Source organism: Bos indicus, chromosome 4, assembly GCF_029378745.1.
Source record: "Bos indicus isolate NIAB-ARS_2022 breed Sahiwal x Tharparkar chromosome 4, NIAB-ARS_B.indTharparkar_mat_pri_1.0, whole genome shotgun sequence".
Lineage (NCBI taxonomy): Eukaryota > Metazoa > Chordata > Mammalia > Artiodactyla > Bovidae > Bos > Bos indicus.
Genome location: NC_091763.1, coordinates 38,867,482 through 38,884,241, shown reverse-complemented (window position 1 = coordinate 38,884,241; position 16,760 = coordinate 38,867,482). Strand labels below are relative to the sequence as shown.

At 36.9% G+C, this 16,760-nt stretch overlaps 1 protein-coding gene across 8 annotated transcripts in view; it reads right to left on the bottom strand.

Annotated features, from left to right (window-relative positions):
- The window catches only part of CACNA2D1 (calcium voltage-gated channel auxiliary subunit alpha2delta 1), a 520,469-nt gene that overhangs the window by 116,732 nt on the left and 386,977 nt on the right, over window positions 1-16,760 (bottom strand). For all 8 annotated transcript variants that reach the window (XM_070787669.1, XM_070787670.1, XM_070787671.1 and 5 more), the window contains exons 8-10: window positions 14,820-14,889; window positions 12,525-12,575; window positions 9,006-9,105 (exon numbers count right to left, since the gene is read on the bottom strand). In XM_070787669.1, the coding sequence (XP_070643770.1) occupies window positions 9,006-9,105; window positions 12,525-12,575; window positions 14,820-14,889 (221 nt within the window). The remainder of the gene's footprint in view (window positions 1-9,005; window positions 9,106-12,524; window positions 12,576-14,819; window positions 14,890-16,760) is intronic.

Genomic DNA, 16,760 nt, shown 5'->3' with positions numbered 1-16,760 from the left:
TGGAAATAGCAAACTACATTTTCTATTTCTTTATAAAGTTTACGTCAGTAATATTATCTCCCTCACAAGGTTGTTGTAGAGAACAAATGAGTAACTATTAAAAACACATAGACCACTCCCTGCACATCATGAGCAGTGGTAAGAAAAATTAACTCTAAGAATTCACTATGATATGATGAAATTAAAGATTAATACATAAACTAGATAAACAATGACAAATATCTACTTTAGATCTTGTTTGTATTTATTTTCTGAAGAACAAATTTATGTCTGGAATAATATAAGTTATTATCATTTAGTGACTTTTCAATTCTGAAAATGTACTAATCAGTTTTCTCAGATTAACAAAAGCAAACAAAAATATATAGTTAATAAAAAATCAGAGTATAGTTGACAAAAGTATCTCCTTATGGTAAATAACAGCCATAAACCACTAAAATAAAGTAAATTATACTAATGAATCTCAACCAAACAAGCCATTATACTAGGAACTAAGACCACTAATAAATTTCTCTAGGAGTAGAGTGTGAAATCACTATGACTTCATCTTTCAAATATTTTTTGCAATATTCATCTTAGAACTTGCACGAATTATATATCTTTTAATATCACTCTTCTCCCCTATTTTTGAATATGTAACTGAGATATTTCCATAATTTTAACCTGAGATATTGAGATATATTACTTCCATATCAAATGCATGCAGAGTTCTTTTTAAAAGCAACATATTCACTTTACTTACATGCTTTCAGTCACATATTCAAGCTACATCATGTGAGCATGCCCCAGCAAGGATTTACTGTGAGCTGTCAGAGAGCTGTCAATACATCAGTAAAGTCTGTATTAACCTGATTCACTGAGATCACAAGGAAACATCTTGCAATTTTGTTTCAAAAGAACTTAGTTAACAACTCTCTTTAAAGAAACACACATTTGACAGCTATATTTTCAGGAAAAGCAAAGGTCAATCACAATTCCATCAAAGTTCTTTATTTTAGTTAGGAAAGAATCATTAGTTGCTGGCTAAATGTTGAAAGCACAAAATTCATTCAAATTCATTTCTATTGTTTAGTCAGGAAGTCTTTTAAAACATACTTTTAAAAGTATTGTTCAGTTTCAACTTAAGTAGATGCTACTCGTGCCCCACCCATATTTCCACACATGTCATCTCAAATTTAGTTGCACGAGGTTTCTGGGAGCCTTCTGCTTGTGCCCATGGTGGCCTGGGAACACTAGGAAATTAACATTCCTTGGGAGCCATCATTAACTTCAAATGCTCTAACATATCGTCCGCTTGGAAAAAAAGAATAATTTCAATTCTTGCAATCTACATTGGTTCTCAGAATTTCCAAGGATTACATCTATTAACTCTGAGTGGTAACCTATTTGGTAGTCCATTGTGTATTAGTTCTCTTCTTTTTTGGTTTTACTTCTTACATTTGTCTAAATCTTTCCCAGAATTACTTTCCATACAAGCCACTTGTACTTGAATCCTACCTCATGAACTATTTCAAAGGAGAATGGGGACATCCAGTGAATAGGACTGAGAACACTGAACTTCCAGGTTCCCCTATACCCTCTGAATAGGCAGAAGTAACCTCTTCCCCTTAGAGCATAGTAGTTTTTCCATGCTAAAGAGCATACATGATGAAGCCTGCTATCCTCAAGATCTGAGCTCATCTTCCTCATGGTTCTAGCCAACAAATAGACCAGGTCTCAACATAGCTTACCTGGAAAAATAGTCTCTGTTCCAGGGTAACAGAAGAAAATACGCAACAAAAGAGATGCAATATTTGTTTAATATGAATCAGCAGATAGTGGGAGAACATGCCAGGGAATGGATGTTGATGGATTACGAGGCAAAAACCACCTGGGTATTAACTTGGTGTGAAGAAGTAAGCAGACTGAGATAAGAAAACACGTGGACTCTTGCACAGTGGCAAATGGCTTGGCTGGTTGGCCAATGCCCTTGAAGAATCAAGACTGGAAGACCTTCCCAAGACAAAAGAGTTCTGGAGAAGCATAAGGATGGATCTATGGGAGCAGGCATCAAGTGTGCAGACGTCTGTTTGAAATCAATCACCACTGGACAACATTCATTACAGCTGCTGCTAAGTCGCTTCAGTCACGTCTGACTCTGTGCAACCCCATAGACGGCAGCCCACCAGGCTGCCCCGTCCCTGGGATTCTCCAGGCAAGAACACTGGAGTGGGTTGCCCCTTCCTTCTCCAATGCATGAAAGTGAAAAGTGAAAGTGAAGTCACTCAACTGTGTCTGACTCTTAGCGACCCCATGGACTACAGCCCACCAGGCCCTCTGTCCATGGGATTTTCCAGGCAAGAGTACTGGAGTACTCCTCCGATTCATTACAGAGGAGGTACTAAATGAGTGGATAGGAGGATTCGTCCACTGGAAGTCATCCAGCCTTTGTATGTAGGAACTGCAAATAAATGCAATAACCAGGTAGCAGAGAGAAAGGGAATTTACGTGGACCTAAAAATACAGGCTCTTTCTCACCTAGCATGTATACCTATTGCCACTGGTGAATGGCCAACCCACTGGAAATCATCCAGTGGTGAGAATTCAAAACAGTATCACTCTTTAAAAAGACATTTAACAACTTGATATCAAATAGGTTATAACCAGTCTTTATTTATAATTCTGGAATGGGGTATGGTCAATTTTGTTTTCCTTGTTATTGATACATATTTCAGTTAAGCGTTCCTTTTCCTGTTTACATTTCCTCATCCACTAAGATAATCCTCTGAACTGTCTGATTTATCATGAAGGGTTATCATTATAGAATGTTGCATAACCTCACATTAAATCAAGCAATCTGTTTTATGGTAAAGGAGGTCTAACAACAAACAAATGACCACAGAATCCACTGGGTCTATGATATAATGCATCAGTTGGGAACTGCCAGTCTGGAAAAAAAAAAAAAAAAAAAAAAACAACATTGGGATAGCCTCTTAAATGTGAAAGCTCCAACTTGGAGATTTCAGTCTTTGAATTAAAATGCTGTCCATCAAGATGCAGTTTATACTTTGAACCATGGCATGAAGTCCACTAATGTCCTGGCACAAGACTGTATCCACTCATAAAAAAACAATGGTTACCCTGTCAGGAACTTTTAAATGGTAAAAGGATCAATTTAACAAGAGAATATAGCACTTGTAAATAGCTATGCACACAACATAGGAACACCTAAATACATAAAGCAAATAGCAACAGACACAAAAGGAAAAATGACTGTAAGACAGTAATAGTAGAGGACTTTAAGACCCTACTTTCATTAATGGCAAGATCATCCATATAAAAAAATCAATGAGGAAACACTGGTTTTGAATGACATGTTAGATGCCATCTTTAAGGACTATTAACTGAATATAGTGGATTCTGGGCAGGTTTCTAGCTACCATCACCTGCAACTTTCTGTTTCAGTTCTATTATGACTGGAGTCTATTATCTCCACACATATGGAATGCTGGTACACACTTAAAACCCCAGTTCACTTGACTTTGAGGCAGAATAACAGTTCATATACTATATAGCTTCTAGACATCCTCAGTAGGATTGAGTTCCTTTAAATTAAATTTCTTTAATTGGTTTCCTTCCTTTCCTTGTCTCGCTTCCTTGTTTTTCTTGGGACCATGTCACAAATAAATCCATTTACACTGGAATCCATGAGTGAGAACCAGGAAGAAGCCATATTAAGACATTAGTCATGTTTAATGTCAGCTGGTTTTATATAAATTTCATTTGATATGCCAAATCTGTACTGAATTTAGTGTTTTTACAATTTCCTCTTTGCTATGCCAAACATAACATTTTGTTAACAACCTTTCCAATGCAGTTATAATAAATATGTTTATATATAAATTAATTGATTACCTTCTCTAATCAATTTATTTCAGAGACTGACCATTACATTTTACTTGTACACATTTTGTTGAATATGTTATGAGATAACACATGGAGTCAGGTTATAAAATCAGACTAACATTAATCAGAGCTCTTATGTAATATCAAACTTTACTAATAATATCAAGGATATAAACAAGCTAGGGTTTCCCTGGTTGTTCAGAAGGTAAAGAATCTGCCTACAATGTAGGAAACCTGGTTTTCATTCCTAGGTTGGGAAGGTCCTCTGGAGAAGGGAGTCAGTATACAATCCAGTATTCTTGCCTGGAGAATTCTATGGACAGAGGACCCTAGTGGGCTATAGTCCATGGGGTTTCAAAGAGTTGGACATGACTGAATGAATAATACTTTCTTGGCTAAGCTAAAGGACTGCTAAATGTTCAGATAAAACACAGAAAGAATTGGGCATGGAGGGCAGTTCCTAGGTGTTATGAGCTGAACTGTCTCCCCCTGAAATTCCTATGTTGAAGTCCTAATCCCTACTATCTCCAAATGTAACAGTAAACATAGGTAATCTTTTTTAATGAACTGACAGAAAACAACAAAATTCTGTAAAGCAATCATCCTTCAGTTAAAGAACAGATAAATTTTTAAAAAAGAGGGAGGGGACACATGGAAAAAAAAAAATGAGACCATCAGGGTAAGAGCATATGACACCAATATCATTGGTGTCCTTATAAGGAGAAGAAGAGAAATCAGTCTGCACAGAAGGATGACCAAATGAAGTGGCAGCAAGAGGGCAGCAGTTTGCAAGCCAAGAAAGTGGCCTCAGGAGAACCTGACCCTGCTGGCACCATGATCTTGGACTTACACCCTCCAGCACTGTGAGAGAAAAATTTCTTCAGTTAAAGCCACCTAGTCTGCATTATTCTGGTTAAGTAGCCTTAGAACACTAATAGAACAGATCCTCCCTTACTGTATTGAAGACACTGTTCTGGGGCCAGATGAAATAAGTCTCAAAAGAGGTTTGCAGGGTTCCTTGTATAGTGGGAGTATTTAAACCATGAAATATTTCCTGTTTATTACCCAGAGTGTTATATTACCTACTAGGTATTTTTAAAGCCATCTTGCCACACTGATCTTGAGTTCTTGCCGGGAGCCACCATGGGAGATTCCACCCATGACAAAGGTCATGCGGAGAAGACCTGACAGGCAAAGGCGGATCAGGACTCGAGGGATTCCCTGGACCTGCTCGAGCATGTACCCCGAAACCAAAATCTGTCTGTCTACTGTTCACTATGTTATGCCTTTCAACCACTCTTCTGATATTAGCAGGGGGCTATCCCCAACCACCTTTCTCTGGAGAAAATCAACTTAGGGCTCTAAGTTGACAAGTCTCCTGGGCATGAAACGAATATTTCTATTCTAACCCCTCCGTTGGCATGCTAGCTTGCTTGACAGGTTTTTCGTTACTCTTACAACTAACACACATGATTGTTCATAACTTCCCAACCATGCAAGGTACGGGAAGCCTAAACTTTCTAAAAGTCCTAATGGGCACAGAGCCCTTTAAGGGGTGAAAAATTATTAGAATAGTACTGGTAAAGGGCTTCGTGATTGGGCCAATGCTTGCTGCCAAGTTCCCATATCCCTTATCCATTGTGCACCTGGGAGTGCATTAGTTAATGTATTGGAATGTAAGAAACACAAGTAGTAGCCTTGGTATTAACCACATCACACCTTTGACCTAATAAGTTCTTTCTTTGTTGTGACCCACTGCACCTTTGCTCCGTGAGAATGTAACTCTGTTTAGTACTTTCTGAGGCGGACACAGATTAGAAATATAAAGAAAAAACACTTCAAGGGAAAACAAGTTTTCTGGTTGATCAACCGTTATCAAAAACGGGTCACAAAATGTCAACAGGCCTCCAGGCCAGAAGATAAGGTACATAGCATAAGACCCTTGTTTATGGAAAGGCATACAGAAAAAAATCCTGCTTTCAATAAGGGAAAAATTGCTGCAGTGTTTGGGCTGACTCTGCATGACCTTGCATCTTTCATTTCTCTCTATGTACAAGTCAGGTTATAAAAGTTCCTTTTGAAAATAAAGTTATGGGCCTTGCTCACTGAAGCTTGGCCTCCCCGTGTCATTCATTCACCAATGCCGTTCATCCTGAGGGTATCCCTGAACTCTGCTGAAGCTGGTCCCCAGCAAGTTCTATTTATGTTACCCTTGAGTGTGCAAAGAAATATAGAAAAACAACAGAATGGAAAGGACTAGACATTTCTTCAAGAAAATTAGAGATACCAAGGGAACATTTCATGCAAAGAGGGGCTCAATAAAGGACAGAAATGGTATGGACCTAACAGAAGCAGAAGATATTAAGAAGAGATGGCAAGAATACACAGAAGAACTGTGAAAAAAGATCTTCCAGACCCAGATAATCACGATGGTGTGATCACTCACCTAGAGCCAGACATCCTGGAATGTGAAGTCAAGTGGGCCTTAGAAAGCATCACTACGAACAAAGCTAGTGGAGGTGATGGAATTCCAGTGGAGCTATTTCAAATCCTGAAAGATGATGCTGTGAAAGTGCTGCACTCAATATGCCAGCAAATTTGGAAAACTCAGCAGTGGCCACAGGACTGGAAAAGGTCAATTTTCATTCCAATTCCAAAGAAAGGCAATGCCAAAGAATGCTCAAACTACTGCACAATTGCACTCATCTCACGCGCTAGTAAAGTAATGCTCAAAATTCTCCAAGCTAGGCTTCAGCAATATGTGAACCGTGAACTTCCTGATGTTCAAGCTGGTTTTAGAAAAGGCAGAGGTACCAGAGATCAAATTGCCAACATCTGCTGGATCATGGAAAAAGCAAGAGAGTTCCAGAAAAACATCCATTTCTGCTTTATTGACTATGCCAAAGCCTTTGACTGTGTGGATCACAATAAACGGGAAAATTCTGAAAGAGATGGGAATACCAGACCACCTGATCTGCCTCTTAAGAAATCTGTATGCAGGTCAGGAAGCAACAGTTAGAACTGGACATGGAACAACAGACTGGTTCCAAATAGGAAAAGGAGTACGTCAAGGCTGTATATTGTCACCCTGTTTATTTAACTTATATGCAGAGTACATCATGAGAAATGCTGGACTGGAAGAAACACAAGCTGAAATCAAGATTGCCTGGAGAAATATCAATAACCTCAGATATGCAGATGACACCACCCTTATGGCAGAAAGTGAAGAGGAACTAAAAAGCCTCTTGATGAAAGTGAAAGTGGAGAGTGAAAAAGTTCGCTTAAAGCTCAACATTCAGAAAACGAAGATCATGGCATCTGGTCCCATCACTTCATGGGAAATAGATGGGGAAACACTGGAAACAGGGTCAGACTTTATCTTTTTGGGCTCCAAAATCACCGCAGATGGTGACTGCACCCATGAAATTAAAAGACGCTTACTCCTTGGAAGGAAAGTTATGACCAACCTAGATAGCATATTCAAAAGCAGAGACATTACTTTGTCAACAAAGGTCCGTCTAGTCAAGGCTATGGTTTTTCCAGTAGTCATGTATGGATGTGAGAGTTGGACTGTGAAGAAGGCTGAGCACCAAAGGATTGATGCTTTTGAACTGTGGTGTTGGAGAAGACTCTTGAGAGTCCCTTGGAATGCAAGGAGATCCAACCAGTCCATTCTGAAGGAGATCAGCCCTGGGATTTCTTTGGAAGGACTAATGCTAAAGCTGAAACTCCAGTACTTTGGCCACCTCATGCGAAGAGTTGACTCATTGGAAAAGACTCTGATGCTGGGAGGGATTGGGGGCAGGAGGAAAAGGGGACACCAGAGGATGAGATGGTTGGATGGCATCACTGACTTGATGGACGTGAGTCTGGGTGAACTCCGGGAGTTGGTGATGGACAGGGAGGCCTGGCATGCTGCGATTCATGGGGGTGCATGGAGTCGGACACAACTGAGCGACTGAACTGAACTGAACTGTGTGAAAGTCTCTCAGTTGTGTCTGACTCTTTGCAACCCCATGGACTATACAGTCCATGGAATTGCCCAGGCCAGAATACTGGATGGGTAGCCTTTCCCTTCTCCTGGGGATCTTCCCAAACTAGGGATTGAACTCAGGTCTCCTGCATTGCAGGCAAATTCTTTACCAGCTTAGTCACAAGGGAAGCCCTATGTCATCGTTAGCTAGGGATATTCTGCTAAAAGCATTTCAAAGTAATTTGTCTTCCCCTTAGTAAACAATTTATCTAGCTACTTGAGGCTCTGGTTGACGAGATTAACTCAGTTCCTCTGACTACCTTTATCTTCTAGTGGGTGCCCTTCCTGTGAAGGGAGTAAACTGACTGTAAACCACCTGCTTTAACTTCCTCCCACATGGTTTCAGAGGCAGAGCCATTCTCTTACATTCAATACAAAATGACCTCACCACAATTACATCTTCTTTTACTTTCATCTCTATGAATATAACCACTTCAAACATGAAATTAAATCAACCAGTGCACAGTCATGAAATTTTCTGCCAAAATACTATGAATTAAAATGAAATACAGTAACATTCATTCTGTCCTCCTTTATTTGCTTCAGAAATCAAATCTCTCTACTTATGAGAGAAAGGTCTAAAATGGTTCCTGGAAATAAGATTTTTAAGAAAGCAGATTCAAATATCTATTAGTTCTCATGTTAATAATAATAATAAATAAACTTTAAAAACATACTACATTAAGAACATATGTCCAGTGTGAAAGTTGAGAATTATAATGAACAAAAAAGTCATACAATTATACTGCAAAGTCAATACTTATTAGGAGTTACAATGACATCAACGAGTACAGGGGTGCATGTCAGCTTAAGCTCCTCTGAGTCAAGGAGAATATATATATAATGTTTTCCCTTCATATTCATTGCTTTAATCATTTCTCTCATGGGCACAAACACTGAGAAAGGACCTTGGTGTGAAAGTATAGGAGAATGAGTAACAAGAGAGAACAGCTTAGTAAGACAGTCTTGTAATAGGACCAGAAATATCTCAGTCTATCTATGACAAAACACAATCAGACACTTAAAATCAGAGAGAGATAAAAATTGCAGATTTAACTCAACAAAAGTGCAATCATCATATACTTACTGAAGCTACATTCACAAAATCGTCATCTGAGAGGGTTTCCAACATTTCGGAGACAGATGTTCGGATCAGTTTAAGTGTCAAACCACTAACACTCCCACTCCTATTTTAAAACAAAAAAACAGATCCACACATGTTAATGACTATGCATTTAGTCAACATCAGACACCCTAAGGAAATGCAACTTATGCACTGATGCTATATAATATTAACATAATTTGTCTTTAAAATATCAGTACTAGAAAAAGTCCGACTTTTGATAGCAAGTAGAAATAAAGTACAAGAAATTTTGTCTTTCTTTGCTACAAGCATCAGAATGTATTTATTTCTAATTACAAGGATGAAAATTACATTTCAAGTGATAATTTTAAGAAACTACAGATACTCATGGCATATTCACTTTTTCAAGAAATATATACTGAATATCAGCTCTATTAGCCAAGTTAGAAGTGAGGGCTACAGAGGTTAATATAATGCAGTCATCGCCCTAAGAGCGCACTATTTGACTTGATTAAACAATTATTATGTAGCAGCATAAGAATTTGATAATAGATTTGTAAACACAATGCCTTGTTTTATTCCTAAAGTAGATATTCTCAGGGATTTAGTCATCACTTATCTTGTCTTTATATATTTTATGATACTGGATGACCTCATCTATTTCTGTGGCTCATCTCCAGGCAATTTGTTGCTGTTGTTCATTTACTAAGTCATGTCCAACTCTTTGTGACCCCATGGAATACAGCATGCCAGGCTTCCCTATCTTTCACTATCTTCCTGGAGTTTCCTCAGATTCATGTCAATTGAATTGCTGATGCTATCTAATCATCTCATCCTCTGCCGCCCCCTCCTCCTTTTGCCTTCAATCTTTCCTACTGCTACTGCTGCTAAGTCGCTTCAGTCGTGTCTGACTCTGTGCAACCCCATAGACGGCAGCCCACCAGGCTCCACCGTCCCTGGGATTTTCCAGGCAAGAACACTGGAGTGGGTTGCCAATTCCTTCTCCGATGCATGAAAGTGAAAAGTGAAAGTGAAGTCGCTCAATCTTTCCTCGCCACTGGGCAATTAACTTTCACTTTTATATCTTTTGTATTCACTTTTGTAGCTCCTAACTTTTCCCCAGTTTTATTTTTCTAGCTGTTTGTTAAATGACTATGGGTTCAATGTCCAAAATGACACATTAGTCCCAAAACTTATTTTTCCTTCCTACATATGCCCTTGATACCAACCACACTAGATCTCAGTCATTCAATTTCATTCTCCCTCTCAACTTTCCTTCCCATTCAGACAGCCTCTCTTATTCATTGTACTTTACAGTATTCTCTCCATCCTCTTTCCATTCTAGCTTATGTGTTTACCACCTCGAGATCCAGAGCCAGAGTGACAACCATTCATCTCTTAGTTCTTTCTCTGCCCCGTGCTAACAGGTGAAAATTCTGGCAGCATATCTTCATCCATTTCTGTTACCTATAAAATGTTGCTGTTTAGCCACTAAGTCATATCTGGCAACTCTGCAACCCCATGGACTGTAGCCCGTCAGGATCTCTGTACATGGGATTTCCCAGGCAAGAATACTGGGGTAGGCTGCCATTTCCTTCTCCAGGGATTCTTCTTGACCCAGGAAGTGAACCTGTGTCTCCTGATAGCAGGCATATTTTTACCACTGAACCACCAGGGAAGCCCTACCTACAAAACAGTTACCTACAAAACATCCAAGAATCTTAAAAGCCTTGCATTCAGAAAGTTTCATTGTCTTCTCTCTCTCCTACCTCCACCTTCCATATAGTCCCTCTAGATGTTCTCAACAATGTTACTTTGCTTCTATCAATTCTCCCATCTGAAATTCCACTCTTTTCTCTCCCTTCCATGCCTGCCTTGTTAAATCTTAGCTATAAGGATTCAATTCTAATTTTATCTCCTTAATGAAGTCTTTCCTGACACTTCAAATTGAAATGTGCTCTCTCACTTATGTATTCCTTCAGTGCTATGTTGCACTTTATATCTCACACTTTCTATAATTGTTTTATTTGTGAATAAGGTTTCATTTCACTAATACATTTGAATCATCTTTGAGAGGAGGAACTGTGTCTTAATAATCTTTGTCTCTATATCATCACATTGTATATAAGATACTCTCAGTTTAGTTCTGTTGAAATAATTTTTTTAAATGCCATTACAACCTCATGCTCATTTATTTTTAACTTTAGTAGACCTTATGCATTCTAAATATCTTAATATAAGAAATTATGTCTGGACATTAGCATATATCCAATAGGATTACAACATATCGCATTCCCATTTAGATTTATATTTCAGAAGACTATCAAGGATTAGCAAATGTACAAAATCTACAATAATTTAACTTAAAAAGATGAAGTTTAAACTCATTTTAACAAATGAAATGAAATTTAATATTTAAGTTATATTTGTTGACTTCATTTATCTTCTCTTTCTCAGGCAAGATTAAAAGATTTTAAACTTGTTTACTTCAGGTTATAATGGAGAAATTTTCAAATGCTGACAATATTCTGTGAAATGAATTTAGTTGCCTATAAAACATGGAATTTTGTTACTTCCAGTGGCAAAGAACAGATGAAAGTGAAAGTGTCAGTTGCTCAGTCATGTCCGAATCTCTGTGACTCCATGGATTGTACCCGCCAGGATACTCTGTCCATGGAATTCTCCAGGTAAGACTATTGGAGTGGGTTGCCATTCCCTTCTCCAGGGGGCCTTCCTGACGTAGGGATTGAACTCAAGTCTCCTGCACTGCAGGCAAATTCTTTTTACACCACCAGAGAAGTAAAGAACAGATGAGGATATAATCTTTGTCTCTCAGGGAAAATAATAAAAGCTTTTATACCTCATGTTTTTAATTCTGTAGTATTGGTCTTAAAAACTGAATCTTCATTGCAGGATATAGTCTTCTCTATGTTCTACAGTTTCAAATTTCAATTTCAATCTTATTGGAAGATTATACACACATACCTAACTTGAAACAAGGAGACAAATACATAACCAATATAAAAACTAATGAATTTTTTTCGTGTATTTCAGCATTTCCCTTGAGAAAGTTCCAGTATGGAAATGCAATATATCTAGTAGTAATCTATTCTGTGACCAATCCCTAAAAGATATTTGGATCAATAGTGACTAAGTGCCACCTAAACAATTTTACATTTTTGGTAGCAGAAAATGATTGGTTTTAGCAATCATGTACTTTAATACTGTTTAACAAGCAAAAAACTAGAAGCAAATTAATAATTTTTCAAAAAGCTTAGACTTCAGAACCAAGTTATAATTTTCAATTCTGACAAAGATTCCTCTCATTTTCAACAAGAGAATTTTTGTTTGTTTTGTTACTGTCTTAATTTGATTTCTTTGTCTGGATATAAACAAAGTCATAATAATTATTCTTTGGTTTTTTTCTTCCACACCTATTTCTAGTCTCAAACTATTACTGTTACTGAAAACCCTTCCTATATTCTCAGTATATAAAAAATAATGTAATGTTTAACTACTTACACATCAACCAGAATAAGCATGTCTTTAGGAGATGCAGCTCCTTGGATGTACCTGAAACAAATAAACTCATATGAGTATTTTTTTTTTCTCTTGTAAAATCTCAAACACTGATATTTGTTGAATTGCTATTTACTGATCTCTGAGACATTTTCCAAGCATGGCCCTATGTCCTTCCTATCTAGGTAGATGATACTATTTAATTCATGATTCTGCAACATCAACTTAAAAACACAATATTTAACATAATAGAGATATCAGAGGTATAATATTTAAAGTATGTTTTACAGGTATTTATAACAAAGGAATAAGAGGTGTACTTTAATACTAGGAGTACAAGAAATTAACTTCTGGAAGAGTATTTCCCTAAGGGGGAAAAAAGTTATCCTAAATTCCATTTTGCTGATCACAGTTTCAAAACTCACTCTAAGGAATAATAATAAAAATAAATAATAAGATTATGTCATTAATTTAAATACACACACACACAATTCCCACAAAAATAAATAGGTAGTCTAGGAAAGTGAAAAAGCAGTATCAATATAAGGGAAATACAAAGGGACAATAAAGTAATTAGAAACACAGCAATATATAATGTTATTTCTAAGAGTTTCAAGTAGTGGTTTTCAAACTTTACAGTATCTAAAAATCACCTGGAGAGTCAGTTCAAAATATTGATTGTCATACTAAACCCAACTCCTACAGATTCAGAATCTCTGTGTATGAAAAGAAACTCTAGGAGAATAGCTTAGTCACTGTAGACATAAAGTTAACTAAAGGTGAATAATCCCAAAAGCTCATGGCGCCTGGCTGTAGACTGATGGGAACTAGGGGCCTGCCTTTGTTGGGGCCTGCCTAACAAAAAGACCTGAATCTGAACTCCATGTTCTACTTACTGTCCACCACTGTAAATCTAACTTCTCAGAAGCTTGCCAGATAACTTGCCAATTAGCTTTCAGACAACATTCAGCACAGTTAGTAACTGTTCAGGATTATATGGTCTTGGAAAAGAATTTTTAGCTTGCATTCAAGTTTGCTTCTCTGTCAGAGGGTAAAATGGCAGGGTTGCTGGGTTATTTCAATGAAAGGCAAATCTAGTTCATGTCTAGCATTTTGACAAATGGTCCTGGCATGCGTCTCCATGGGAAAATGAGAGGACAGAATTTCATCTGTCTCCTCTGGTTGGGACCTAATTTCTAATTTTCTGCCAAAACAACTGGTTCCTGAACCTAAATCACATGGTGGCAGAGGGTTTGCCTCCATTCAGCAACCTATGGCTCCAAGGCCACGAACTTGGAGAAATATTAACAAGAATAATATGTGGATTAATAGCATCTGGTAATATTACACACAGTTGGTATTAATGTAAATTGCTACTAGGACATTTAACAGAGCATTTTAAAAGCTTTAAATATATTTCTTTGAATTGACCATTATGTGTCTTAGAATTTGTCTGAATCCTAACAAAAAGTGAGAAATCACCTATATGTCCATTAATAGAGGATTTTTAAAATAATTCACCATTTAGTCATTCTTTTAAAATGATGTTAAGTGTGTTTCTTATGAAAAGGTACTCAAAGGTATTGATATGAAATAGTAGCTTACAAAGCAGTATACTGTATAATAACATGCATACTCATTAAAAAATGTATAGCCATGTATTACATACATTAAAAAATCAATTAAATACATAAGTTTAACAATTATTTCCCAACAAGGGTAATTATGACTTTTTTGGTATTTTTCTACTTATATATTAGAATAATGAGTTTCTTTAGAAGGAACAATTAAACTTTCTTTTTGGAAAAATGAAACCTAAGCAATATGTCTATAACTAGGGGTAGCTCTTTCCTTGGGGCTAGTTCTCATTAATTCACTGCCAGAGGCAAACTACCTTCTACTCTATCTGGACACTTTGTTAGAGCCCTACTACAAGGAAGTGGGAGTATTTCAACAGAAATCCCTAAAAGCTAAAAGAGATTTAGAGATGACACTAACTAAAAACTTAAAGGAAGTCCACTTCAAATGCATTTGATGAATCAGTTCAACAATATTCATTATCAGTGCCCACTGAACTCATCATTTTCATTTAACTTTATTTTTAAAAGTAGAAGTGTATAGAAAATGCAAATGTATAGAAGGAAAAAAAAACACACAAGAGCTCTATAATAATCAGACAATATTAACACTAATAGTAGAACAAGTCCCTCCAACTTTTACACCAGAAAAAAAGAAAGAAAAAGAAATAAAACTTATTTTGTCTTTTTCATCTTTTCATTATTACCCAAACATTCTTACCATGGTCTCCTGCGTACATCATAAAGGTCAATTTTGTTTGGAGTTCTACTGTTATCAACCCATGGAGAAGCTTTAAAAAAAGAGACACAAAAAGAATTAGAAAGAACAAGAGAAGTTAAATTTAAAATAGAGAAGTAAAACCAAAATATTAGGTGTTATCTAGGAAAGCAATATTTTTAAAAGTTACAAAGCACTAAGGGACACATTCCACTTACCCACAGCAATGTTAAACTGGGAGATACCAGAGTTTTATGCCTTTAATCTTTTTCATTTTTAAATGGAAAACAACATAGCAATACAGAAGAAAGTGGCTTAAGTCAATTTTTTTCATATTATTTCAAAAATAACCTGTAGGCATAGGGATGTTCAGAGTGCCCATGAGTATGTTTCACCAAGTGTCAAGAAAATATACATTTTCTTTCCTCTCTACTAACAGAAAAATTTAACAGAAAATTTATTTGCCACTAATGAAAACTGTACTTTAAATTGTTTGATCCTTTTATTTTCATTCAATGTTATATTATCTTGGTCTATAAAAAGACTGTTTTTCTTGGATTGTTATAACAGCATAATTTTTTAACCTTGTTGTTTTGTTCAGTCATTAAGTCATGTCCAACTCTTTGCAACCCTAGGAACTGCAGCATGCCAGGCTTCCCAGTCCTTCACTGTCTCCTAGAGTTTCTCAAACTCATGTCCATTGAGTCAGTGATGCTATCCAACCATCTCATCTGTTACCCACTTCTCCTCCTGCCCTCAACCTTTCCCAGCATCAGGGTCTTGTATAATGAGTTGGCTCTTCCAATCAGGTAGCCAAAGTACTGGAACTTCAGATTGAGTACTTTTTCTTGTTCAGTCACTCAGTTGTGTCCAACTCTTTGTGACCCCATGGACTGCAGCATACCAGACTTTTCTGTCCTTTACTATCTCCTTAAGTTTGCTTAAACTCATGTCCACTGAGTCGATGATGCCATCTCATGCCCTGTTGCCCCCTTCTCCTGCCCTCAGTCTTTCCCAGCATCAGTGTCTTTTCCAATGAGTCAGTTCTTCACATGTGATGGCCAAAGTATTGGAGCTTTAGCACCAGTCCTTTCAATGAATATTCAGGGATTATTTCCTTTAGGATTGACTGGTTTGATCTCCTTGCTGTCCAAGGGATTCTCAAGAATCTTTCCCAGCACCACAGTTCCAAAGTATCAGTTCTTCAGAGCTCATCTTTCATGGTCCAACTCTCTCATCCATACATAACTACTAGAAAAACCATAACTATGACTATGGACTATATGGACTTTTGTTGGTAAAGTCATGTCTTTGCTTTTTAATACGCTGTGTAAGTCTGTCATAGCTTTCCTTCCAAGGAGCAAGTGGTTTTTAATTTCAAAAGGTCACTTTGCACAGTGATTTTTCAGCCTAAGAAAGTAAAATCTGTCACTGCTTTCACTTTTTCCCCATATATTTGCCATGAAGTGATGGGACTGGATGTCATGATCTTTGTTTTTTGAATGTTGAGTTTTAAGCCATCTTTTCCACTCTTCTTTTTCACCGTCATCAAGAGGCTCTTTAGTCCCTCTTCACTTTCTGCCATTATAGTGGCATATTTGATAATTTAAAATTATAACTTAAAAACTAAATTATAATTAACATAACTGCACCGAAAAAAACTTTTCCTGATATCTATTTGAATGATGTGAAATAATTCAAGTACAGATTCAAGAATCTTCTATTAACTAACAGAAGATGTTTCAGAGTCTTTATCATTTTGCAGTAAATTGAAAAAAGTATGTTTAACTGTTTTAAAAATGTAATTATTTTATACTATTCCAATTAACTCTAAACTTACTTTAATTAAAATACTTTAGAAAGCTTTACACATACACACACACCCCTTTGACCCAATGGAGAACAATAAGTGCTTATGAATTGGATGATAATTTTATGTTGAAA